Consider the following 12,484-nt stretch of genomic DNA (forward strand, 5'->3'; position numbering starts at 1 on the left):
ATTTGAAAGAGTAAATGACAACAACCTCTATGAGGTGTAAGTTAACCTATTTATCAAAATCACAAATGCGTATATCCTTAGTGTCAGCAATTTCACTTTAAAGGATGTATTCTATAGACATACTTTACTAAGGTGAAATAACTTTCATCCAAGATAATTCATTACACCATTTGAAAAATGATTTCGAAGAGCTGGAAACAACCTTTACATTGGGGATTGTTTAAATAAATTATAATTTGCCCATACAATGCAGGCCTGAGAGAATGGAGGCTCTTTATGTGCCAGTAAGGAATGACATCCAAAGAATGTTGCAAAGTGAAAAAAAGCAAAGTATGAAGTGGGCTATATATATTATGCCACTATTTGGAAAAAACCAAAAAAAAAAAAATCAATATGAATTTATTTTTATGCTCATAAAATCACTCTAAATACACTGAGGAAACTGATAACAAAGCAAATTAGATCCCTGGGGGAGGGTTTTGGTGGCTGTGACACTTTCATTTCACTTCTGTTCTTTTTGATTTGGGGCAGTGTGATTTATTTCATAAGTTAAATAACAAAATACACACACAAAAATGGTCCACAACTACAAAAAGCAATCTGATGGAATTCTATTTTACGTATTTTCTGCTAGATACCCGGATCTTTCTAAAAAGTCATTCTGGGTCTGGGTTGGCTTGTCCTTAATCTGTTTTAATAATGAATTTACTTAACTTGGGTCACAGAGAGAGGAGACACTAGTTGTGCTCAGACTTATAGTTGAGTGGATCACTTTCTGACCAAAAGACTCTTTTTCTGGAGACAAGGAAATGACTCTGAAAAAACTTTGAACTCAGTCATCTGAGGCTCATGTGCCGATTTACCTAATTAGCTGGAGTTACAAGTACCCCAGAGCTGAAGACTCAGAGACTCAACAACTCAGCAAAGGTATGCTCTTTCCTCGTCCACCATGCTGTGTAAAGCATCCCAATACCAGAAATTACAAAGCCCTGGCAAGTTTACTGAGTCTCAGTTTTAGTACAGGACTGCTTTCTTTGCCTTAAAAAAGCAAATCTAAGACAAAAGTAAATAAATAAGAGAAAAAAAAAAACCAACTAGGGTTATAGGCATCTCTTCAAAGACATAATTTCTTTCTTGATGTCTTTGTCTTCACGTTCATCAACACGAAAAAGACAGCAACAAACACAAGGATCTCTGGGGTTTTGCCTTTCTTGCTTTAAAGATGGAATTTGCAATGATGCAATGGATCTAAACGCAGAGGCCATCTTTTCAGGGTGAGAAGGGCAGTAATTGCCCATCTCTACTCTCATTAGGGACAAATGAGCTTCGTCTTACAAGATTCTGAATAGAAAGTCTGTCATTAATAGCCCGCTATTTTCTCTCTGAGAAGAGACAGCAGTGTGTGGCCTGGAATCATTGCTGGAGAACTGGAGAAGTCTCTTTGGGGCCAAGAAGAATGATGCTGTCCTCTCAGGAGACAGGGACTCAGTCTTGAAATTCAAAATTCAAGTGTGCCTTTCAACTCGCTGCTCCTAAATTTGCCTTCAACTCTTTGATAAGCTACAAAGAGGAAACCTTGCCTTAATTCAGCCAGGGTATATCTTTCTTTACCTAGTTTTGGGGGTTTTATTTTTTTCTTTTTGCTTTCAAAACCATTTGAGCACATTTTTGATTGGGCCTAGTGATGGGAATATTCTTGGTCTAGGGAATCTGCTCTGGGCTGCTTTGATTGCACTGAAGCTTGACAAAAAACTAATAATTTTTATCCCCAGTCAGTACAATGGCAATACTTTGTGTGCTGGAGTGCTCTCTGTGTTTCCACATCTCACAGCAATGATACAGCTCACCTCGCTGCCAGATCAAATACCTGATGAATGATGGCACCCCAGTGTTCCATAAATATCAAGAACTCTAACACCTGGAATGTACAGCTTGGGAAAGACGGGGCTTAAATTCCAGTTGCCTCTTCCAAACAGTGTAGGCTCTTCACAACCTTGTTTACTCTACAGCAAAATCAGAGACCCGAAATTTTTGTTCTCGGACCTATGATAGGTCAGCAGAAGACAGAAGGTTGGAAGTGACTCCAGAAGAGGTATGCCTCACGTGTGTCCTTGAACATTGCTTAGGAAACACTGGCCATTACCCAGAGTCAGGAACTTGACAGCCAAGAATGCAAAGCAAGAGGAGGCAGCTGCTTGTTAGTTTAGAGAGACTGGCTCAAATGGGTTGGGAGATCATGAGTTCAGGAAAAAGGTCCCTGCAATGGTACAGCGTCATGAGCTGCAAACACTCTTGTATCTTATTTCATATATAGCTTTAGAGGAAGGCAAATTAGACTTTATATGATAGAATTTTGGAGCTGGCAGCAGACATTAGTCCAAATGTATTTTGCTGATGGTGGTGCTAGGGGTAAAGAACCCCCCTGGTAATGCAGGAGATGTAACAAATGCAGCTTCGATCCCTGGGTGGGGAAGATCCACTGGAGAAGGGCATGGTAACCCACTCCAGTATTCTTGCCTGGAGAATCTCCATGGATGGAGGAGCCTGGCAGGCTACAGTTCGTAGAGTCACAAAGAGTTGGACATGACTGAAGTGACTTAGAATGCACGCATGATGAGAATTTGTGAGGACCAGAGATTTGTCTTAAATCATAAAGGGAGGACTTCCCTGGTGGTCCAGTGGTTAAGAATCCTCCTGCCAATGCAGGGGACATGGGTTCGATCCCGGGTCTGGGAGGAGTCCACATGCCACAGAGCAACCAAACCTGTGGGCCCCAACTACTGATCCCACAAGGTCTAAAGTCCATGCTCCCCAACATGATGAGCACTGCAATGAGAAGCCTGCACCCTGCCACTAGAGTAGCCACATGAAGCAATGAAGACCAAGCACCGCCAAAAATAGAATAAATAAAAATCTTTAAAGATCATAAGGGGAGCTGATGGCACAGCAGGGTCTGTAAGCAGGACCTTTAGAGTCTTAGCACTTTCTTAGCTGTGTTCCAGACATTCCCAGATACTAATCAGAAGAGGGGATGAACTGGCCATGGACTAACATTGCTATAGAGGGCAAAGAGAAAGTACTCTGTAAAGTGACACAGAAAAATGGAAGGTACTATTATTATTGCAGGTAATTGTTCTGAACATACCTACTTATTTGATGGCCTACTTTGAAGAGAAACAGATTTGAAATTGCCTGCTCAGTTTTCTCATTATCTGATTTAACAGAAAGAAAATAGAACCTAGAGATAATCTTAGAACAACATTAAGCCTTACCCCTACTTCAAAACAACCTCTACCAGCTCTGTTAGAAACCAGCAACAGTTTCACCAAGTTTCCAGAACCCCTCATCTTTCCTGCCCCCACTCCGATGGGGGGTGACAGTTAATGAAGAGTAGACATTAAAAATGGGCTTCCTTGGTGGCTCAGTGGTAAAGAATCTGCCAGCCAATGAAGAAGACATGGTTTGCTCCTTGGGTCAAGAAGAACCCTTGGAGGAAACGGCAATCCACTCCAGTATTCTTGCCTGGGAGATCCCATGGACTGAGGATCTGGACGGGCCACAGTCCATGGGGTTGCAAAAGAGTCGGACATGACTTAGTGACTAAACAACAAGGAAGACACCAAAATGCTGGAGAAAAGGAGAAATCAGGGAGACGATGGACTCTCTGATGGGTCCCCAAGTGCTAGGAACAAAAATGAGCTATTGAGTATGTTACAACATTTATTGAAACCACTTTTCCAGCAACTTCCCATTTTCCTGAGAGGGACCTCAGCTGTCAGGTGCTCCCTGCATTGAGCAAGCTGAGTTGTGATAGCGGTTGCCTGGAGATTGCTTTCTGCTTTGACCCAAGAGGCCAGGTAGATAAGGGACAGATAAGGATGGTGTCACTTACTCTGAGGCTTTCATCTCAGCTCTCAGAGGCCTTAATAACTGTTAGGTCTCTTCCTACAACTCTCTTGGCTCTTTTCTCTAGCCAAGGAAACAGAAGCCACTTTCAGACCTAGACCAGGTGACTGACTTCTCTGCTTCCAGCTCCCAGGCCTCCCTCATTCCCGGGTCTCCATCCTCTGACCAAATAGCATCATCAAACCTGTGAATATTTCCACTTGATGCCATAGCAAAGATGGGAAGCAAAGGCAAAGCGTGGACAGTTCCTACAGACACCCTGCCTGCCAAGCATTTAAGGACGTGATTTAAGGTTACACGATTGTAAATGGCAGAACTGGGATATAAATCTTGGCAGAAAGATGTTATAATTATCCTATTTTACACACAAGGAAACAGAGGCTCAGTTGCAGAAGTGGGACACAGACCTAAGTGTCTGACTCCAGAGTCCATAGCTCTGATTCACTCCCCTCTCCAGTCCTGGACTCTGTCCCCACGACAGGAGGCAGCTCCCTGGAACGCTTGTGGAGAAGGTGGGGTGGGAGGAGGGCTAGGATCAAGTCAGCTAACGCAAGTCACTTATTTGCTATTGCTGTCCCTGACAAGTTTTCTGTAGTTCTGTTCCCTGAAGAAGATAAAGCAGATTAAAAAAAAGGGAAAAAAAATCAGACTCTAATCCCTAATACTCAATCCCTGGGTCATTTCTCTAGAACAGGGCATTGTGGTTCTCAGCTCGGAAAGCCTAACCCTTCCATTCCAGCCCTCTGCCCGGGGAGCCTCCGTTGCGTGACCACAAATAGCTGGGCTTTGGTAACACCAGGGGAGGGAGGGCCTGCCTTGGGAGCCACCCTCCCCGAAACTTCCGGAAGCTCCTTCTCTTCTTCTCTTTTCCAGGAAGTGGTGAAGGAAACAGAAATCCGTTCACCATTCTTTGGATTCCTGTTGTTCAAGCGGAGAGGAGATGCCCTTCTCTTAGTAAGGTGGAAGGTGTCAGCAGGGGGGCCACTAACTCAAATAGTTGGCTACTTTGGTCCCAAGACCTGTCACTTCAGTGCAGCAGCTGATGGTTCACCGCATCGATGAACCTGTTGAGCTGAACTGACTCAGCTGGATATTGTGTTACATGTCCGAGGCTCAGAATACCACTAGAGCATTTCTGGGAGATTACTGCTTCTAGTCATAAAAAAAAGGCCCTAGAGTTAACACTGCTCTCAGAATAGACTCACCTACAGAGTAGCTTATGTAGTAGAATAACCTGATTCACTGACCATTATCCATTTACCTTCAAAGACAGAGCCTGTCTTCACTGGGCCTGGAGATGGTAAGGCTACCATCCAAATCTCTATGAGCCTCTTGCACTATATCTCCACTGCAGTGGCAGCCTGCATCTCAAACTCAATATATCCAAAACTCAACTTATTATTTCCCCCATCTTCTTCCTGTATTCCACCATTACCACTCAGGCATCCAAACCAGAAATCGGACGATTCACCTGCAGTCCACTTTCTCTGTCAACTCACATGTAATCAACCACCAGGATTCAAGTGTGACCCTTGTTCTGAACTGTCGATTCAATCTCTCCTTTCCATGCCTTGTGTTGACGTGTCAGTGCGCATCCTTAGCTAACTGTTGTGATAAAACAAGGATGAACATTTCCTGAGAGCAGAGATGAGCACCCAGAACACTGTGGTGGGTAAGAATATGAACTTGGAGACAGAAGGGTGGGTTTGAAACACGGTCAAAATGTATCAACTGTGCATCAACTGTGGCTGACCTTCAGTTTCCTCATCTATGAAATGAGAATAAAGATACCTCCCTCCCTGGCTTACTGTAGCACTGCTTGGCACCATGTAAGTGTCCACAATATATGTTATACATATAACGATAGATGAGGAAACTGAAACTTCAGAATAGCTAAACGCCGTATTTAGGTTCACACAGTGATTAAGTACAGTTGGCATATGAACCCAGATCTAGCCTTCATCAAAAGCCACAGTTTAAAAAAAAATTATTCCACATGGCACATCTAGGGCTCCAAGTGTGGTTGTTAATAATATAGTAGAATCTCTAAAGTGCCAACACAGGAAGACCTCATGTATGATACAGCACTGTATATACAAATATGATCTCATTTTAAAGAATGCTACAATATCTATTACAATATCTGAACCCTGTTTATCACTTTGTCATCTCATGTTTCATCCATCTTTTCTACTAAATGACCGGAGGGCAGAGATGCCTCATCTCAAAGCACAGGGCCAGATACACAATATCCAATATTTGTTAAATCACTGAATAACACTGAATCTTTAAAAAAAATTAACTTATTTATTTAGCAAATAATAGATCACAGTGGGTAATGTGTGAATGTGGTATAAAGCATTTATTAGCATCATGCCATAGCCAACTGAACTAATCAGCCCTTAAAGCATTTAAACTATACAAAAACTTATTTAGGATAAAGTAACATTCCTTCCATCCTACTCACCAGCTATCCAAATTCTACCCCAAGAGGCAGTCATGATGGCTCATTTCTTGCACATCCTTTCAGAGATATTATTGAACTGCACTCAATTTTAGTGCAATTAAAATTTATTGCCAAAGAGTATCAGGGAATGGTGGGAAATGTTTTATACACATTCAGTCAGCAGGTTTTTTTTCTTAAAAAGTCACCAATTTCTCTCAAAGCCACATAAAGAATAGCCTAAACATTAACGTTGTGTGTGTGTGTGTGTGTGTCTATCTTAAGACCAACAGCAGAAAAAGGTGCTAGGTGCTGTATTTGTGAACTTCCTCAAGTAAAACCACCATCTAATTCTCTGCAACTCTATTTAAAGGTTCCTTCCCCTTGAAGTTGACCTTAAGACCCATTTCTTCATAATTCTTTGGCCTGAGATTTCACTTTTATTTTCTCTTCATTCCCTGCACATGAAATGAGTAACATTCTGTTACTTGACCATGACAAAGGATTTTCCTTTCTTTCAGGAAGATGTCTGAGGTCACTCTAACACAGCTGACCACAGTTGAAAATGAGAAAATGCTTCCTGGAGAAAGAAGAACAGTAACCACTTTCTCAGTATGGCTTTTTTCAGACAGTTGTCTGCAATAGCCCGGGAACACACTTCATCTAATGCTTTCATGATGAACTATCTTACAGACATCCAGCACTTGGCACTGCCTTCTCTTAGGTTGCTAACCTGTTCCTGTTACATGGGCTTTGCAATCTAGCATTTTCAGACTTTTGATATCACTTAGAAATGACAGTAAAAATATTATTGCATAGAAATGACATCCAATTGTTCATGTAGTTCTATGCCTGTGTTTGTAGAGGAACTGCTATGGAAATATTAATATTTACAATTCTCTACTTTTTTGAGTATATGGATTTACATATCTCTACTCTTCCTCTCTTTTTCTAGTTTTTATTTCCACACACTAAATGAAAATTTACTTTATTGTAAAAAGATAAAGAAAATAGATTGGAATAAAAAGTTCACCCCAATATGTAGGTTTTTACAGTCTTTCTTAGTAAAAGCGATCAAAACCTAAGAATTGGAAAACTAAGTAATAGCTATAGTTCTTTTGTCTCATTTCATCTTTGGGGAAAGAAATTATTTTCTTCTTTCTTCCTAGCAACTTCCCAGTCTTTTCTTACGCTGCAGCAAATAAATTTGAGAAGACATGAACAGACATGTCCTTTTCCTAATATTTCTTTAAGGTTGATGTAGACATGTACCAGTGACAAGCTTAGTTCATGTTTTCACTCAATGGAAGAGGCACCAAGAGATAACCGAAGCTTCTTCCTTCTTTCCTAAATCTGTTTGTTACTAAATTGAGATTCCAAGTCTTTGGTGTAGACTCAGTGGTCTCTCTGACTGTCAATGAGCTCTTTCTATTTGTTTCTTTGTTAGTGCCTTCTTCTCCTTACTTCTACCTCCTCAGTTTCCATTAGTAAAGCCAACACCGAGGGCAACCTGCCAAGCTATCTACCCCAGCTCAGCCAACTCATCACAAATCTCACAAATTGTAGGAACGACTCATTGGACTAGGAAATGATCCCAGAACTCAAAGAGAAAATGGACTCTTAAATTTGGGATTATCTTCCTTCTATTAGAGATGTTATTTCTTTTTAGTCACTTAAGAACTGCCTTCTCCATCAATCTGCTTTTCATGCTCAGGTTTTTATCACTTTTTATTTCTCTATTCTTTAAATGAAACACTTCTGTCCTAGAAATTGAACTCTTGTGTTTAGAACACCATTTTGAATCAGTGTTTCTACATCTTTTCCAAACATACACCAGTATCACTAAGCTCTATTATTATATGGATAGAGTTACAAAATAAATGGGTATTTGTTAAATTAATGATAGGGATGCAGCTTAATCATCTGTAGGAGAATTATACGTTTTCTGCTGAATTTAACTGAGTAAATCATATAGCGAAATGACAAGGCTATGTGAATGCATCTAGCATTGCTTGGTAACTGGCTTCTACCGAGGCATGGCAGCATTCTCTTCTTGGCAACTCTCATGAGATATAAACTAGCTGGGAGAGCAGAGAGGCAAGATGGCAGAGTAGTTAAGAGAAATCACCTCTGGCTCTAGACAGCCTGAGTTTCACTTCCAGCTCTAACATTTATTAGTTGTGTGATGTTGGCCAAGTTGCTTGATCTCTTCATGCTCAGTCTCCTCAACTATAAAATGAAGATCAGAGTAATCATACCTATCCATGGTCTTTATAGGTTTGTTTAAAGATTAAGTGAGCTAATATAAGCAAAACACCTAGAAAGTAGCTGGCATAGTGCTGTATAAACATTCACTGTTAGTATTATGCAGCTATTAGTTGGCTTGACAATGACTGTTAATTCGTTGAGAATAATGTATTTTACATCAGCTTCCAATACAGTGACACAGCACTGAGATACTTCTTCCAGGAAGGTACTCAAACCTGGCAACCTAAAGAAAGCCATTACTTCTCCTGGTTAGTCAAGACACTTTCCCTTGGAACGTCTCTAGAGTTAAATGAACAGTCATTAATCAACAACAGTTACTAGAAGGAGCCAATGATGTTGAAATGGAATGTATCTGAAGTCTTGAGACAAACTACTCTTCTGCTATATTCCTATCTGTCTGTGATCTAAGAATCCCATTTTGGGAGACAAAGTTACAATTATATTTACATGCTACAGAATTTTCTTAGTTGTTTCGTCATTACCTCTTACATTTGATGGAGATTTTAGCAAACTTCAAGCTAGAGATTAAAGCCTTTTTTGGTGGCAGATTTAATCTTTGATTTTTGTTTTGTTTTGTTTTTAACAACATGGCATTGGCTTATCTGTTTACTAGCCTAAGGACTTTTATATTGGTTCAGTCAAAAATCCCAAGTAAGGAGTTTCTTCAACTACATTTTAAAGGAAGATTAATGCTACTCACAAGTAATGAACTATAATTTCAGATAACAATAAATCAAACAAAGCAATAATTCTTATTTGTACAGATTGCTGTCAACAATGCTAAATTAGCAAGAGGCTAAAATGTTTCAAAAGAGTTATAGCCATTTATGTCAGGCACATAGAGGCAATGAATGAATGAGAGATGTGTGTTAACATTTTCTGAAATTTACCTTTCCCAGTCCCTGGATGAGAGAGAGTGCAAAAAAAAAAAGATTCCACCTCTAAGTCTAAGAGTTGATACTCAGCTTCAGTTAGAATATAATTACTATCAGGGACCTGTGTCTCATTTTGGGTATACTAATTGTGTAAATTAGTTTTAAGTGAAAGTTACATTGTATGATGATGACATTTTGGCCAGATCTACTGTGCTTGCTTGTTATTATTGTTATTTGACCGCTCAGGCCTAATGATTAAATTATCCTCTTTTATTCTTACACGAGATGGAAAAACATTTGATTTATTTCCCTTCTCCACACAATCAATTGATTTGCATAATGCCTAAGGATGCTTCTTCAGATTCCCACATGTTTACGAAAGTTCCAAACGTGCCAACAGACTGTCATGTAAAGGGGAAAAAAAGGAATCTTCAAGTTCAGAGGAAAGCCTGGGCGGTCCTTTTGAATACCTACAATCAGTTCATCAGATAATTTTCCCAGGCAGTCAGATGCCCCAGAGAAACAAGATCCAGTTGTTTTTTTTTTAATTTTGGAAGGGGGTTTTGTTATCAAATGACTTACCCACAATGACTGCAGTGACTGTGAGCAGCACAAATGCATTCCGAAATAGGTAACTTTTAACGTCCTCCTTTGTGATGTTCTGCACTTTCTTCTTGGCCAAGAGTGTGCGTTTACGGACCCCTTGCTGGAATCTCTCCATCCTGCCTCCCAACCTGGCCTCTTCTCCATTGCTTTTCGTCATATTTTACTTCTCTAGAGTGTCTCTGCTTTGAACGTCAATGTCACGGAATCAGCCCCAGAAAGCCAGTCCTCTTTGGTGTTAAAGAACACAACTAGACGGGAGAGAAAGAGACAAGAGTTACAGCCTCCAGGGGTGAAAAATCAGGGCTGCCTCACACCAGGGGAAGCTGTTGGCAAACTGCATGATCTCACTAGGAATCAAGGACTGGAGAGCGGCAATGCCAGACCTCAGGGCTCAAATGTGGATATCTTACTGAACCACGTGTGAGACATGTGCATAAATCCAGAATATATGAGCAGGAACTTGTGTTACACTTTTAAAAATTTGCTCTTCCTTCTCCAGTGAAGCTATAAAAGGGCTCATCAGAGCTGGGTGTGACGGAGAAACCCCTACCCCAACCCGATCCCCTGGAACCCAGCTGGGCGCCTTACACAGGGTTCACCCTCAATAAATGTCCAACTGAATTAAATGCACGGGAAACGCTCAATAACTATACTTAATGGCTTATGTCGTATACATGGCAAGGGCATAACCAGCTCAATAAAATGAATTAAGATGTTGAGATTTCAGTCAGAGGTTTCTGTTATATATAATAAAGTAACTATTTTCTTCATTAAGAAAAAAGTCATGATAACATCCAATAGTAAATATGCTTATGAAAAGAACACAAGTACCCACAGGCCCTGAGAAAGAATGACTCTTTCACATGGCAACTTTTTAGTTTTTTCCACAAAATGAGCAAAGTGGGCTGGGCATGTTTATAAATGATCTGAAATCATAATTCATTTACACTTCTGTCACAAGTAGAAGTACAAAGTAGCATTTATCTTTGTGGCAAACATGCTGAAGTCTTCTGAGGAAACTATCGCCCACTTCTCTGTATTTTAAAATTTAGGATTTCTAGAACAGATGAAGAGATGAGTCCAATTTTCATTCCAAACATTACAGCTAGCGTGGTTTCTAGTTTCTTTAAAGCGCTCCTAGGTTATTCAAATCTTCCCCTTGGTAGAAATCAGCTCTTTTGAAAGATCAAGAAATTCCTCCTGCTGTTTAACAAGATTTCTAATCCATAACCTTTCGCACGATAAATCCAAGTAAAAAGCAGTGGTGCCTGTGGACGTGTGTATCTGGCCAACAGCCAGCGTGTGCGTCCGTGGGGGAAGTGACTAGAAAGCGAGGGACTCCTCGGAAGCTTTTGGCAAATTCAAATGCGGGGCGGGTGGGGGAAACAAACCTAACAGCTTTGCCTTTTAAATAAAACTACAGGTTGGGGTCAGTGGTAATAAGACGTACAGGTCGTTCAAGACTTCATCGCAGATTAAACGTTTAGGGAGAAGTAAACCAGAGGAGACGCGAGAGATCAGTTTTTTTTCCCCGACTGATCTCTCATTCCCCTTACCAGTCACTTTTAAAACAGACCAGCTCAGCCTTGGTTCTTTTCTAGCGCCGGAACCACAATCTGCCCCCAATCCACCCTGAATGACTCAACTCCAAATTAAGAGAGGACGCGGCGTAAATAGACACCACACGCTCCTTGATTAAATCACTAACATGGACTTTATCTACCAAAATGGCTAGCTTTTACTCTCGCTACTCCTCTGCTTGGGAAACAAAATACAGGGGCAGAGAAATGGAATGAGAAATTAAGCCCAGCAGGAATACAGGACGTCAGCCTTACCTTTTTCGGATTTTGTAACGGGTGGAAGATACCCCAGGCAATGACAAGGTGAATTCGCAGCAGGTACGGCGGAGCAACAGAACGCAGCGAGCGAGGAGTGCATGTGCTCTGAAACTGCAAATTACTATCGGGGCAACTTAAGAAAAGGGGCGGAGTCTGTGCCCGGGAAAGGGGGAGTGGGGAAAAATGAAAACACCACAGGGAAGGAGGGGAGAAACCCGAGGTTTCTGGAATATTGATTAATCTTGGAGCACCAGAAGCCTGCTTGTTGGCTTTGTTTTGCTCCTTAGACCACTTTGCCGCTTTGTCAGTTCACTTTCATTAGAAATGCAAAACCGGGACCAGGAAGAATCGGAGAATAAAGCGCGCACACACTCAGAAAGCTTGAAGTCTTGATTAGAACGTTTCAAAGAAGAGATTTCTGGAGCTAAATTTAATTATCTCACATTGTTGCTGTTTCCTCCCCTTAAGGAAACACGAGTGTGCTCTTTTGCCTGGTTGTACGCTATTATGAAAGAGTCCCTCTTTTTAGAATTGGGGAAATAACTGAC

The 12,484-nt window shown here is 40.9% G+C and overlaps 1 protein-coding gene across 1 annotated transcript in view; it reads right to left on the reverse strand.

The window, feature by feature from the left end:
- The window catches only part of SLC1A3 (solute carrier family 1 member 3), an 81,579-nt gene extending 69,526 nt beyond the window's left edge, over positions 1 to 12,053 (reverse strand). Inside the window, exons 1-2 of the mRNA XM_061129945.1 lie at positions 11,934 to 12,053; positions 10,075 to 10,346 (exon numbers count right to left, since the gene is read on the reverse strand). Of these exons, the coding sequence (XP_060985928.1) occupies positions 10,075 to 10,255 (181 nt within the window). The 5' untranslated portion in view covers positions 10,256 to 10,346; positions 11,934 to 12,053. The remainder of the gene's footprint in view (positions 1 to 10,074; positions 10,347 to 11,933) is intronic.
- Positions 12,054 to 12,484: the final 431 nt, after the last annotated feature.

Source organism: Dama dama, chromosome 25 (assembly GCF_033118175.1).
Source record: "Dama dama isolate Ldn47 chromosome 25, ASM3311817v1, whole genome shotgun sequence".
In the NCBI taxonomy this organism is placed as follows: Eukaryota; Metazoa; Chordata; class Mammalia; order Artiodactyla; family Cervidae; genus Dama; species Dama dama.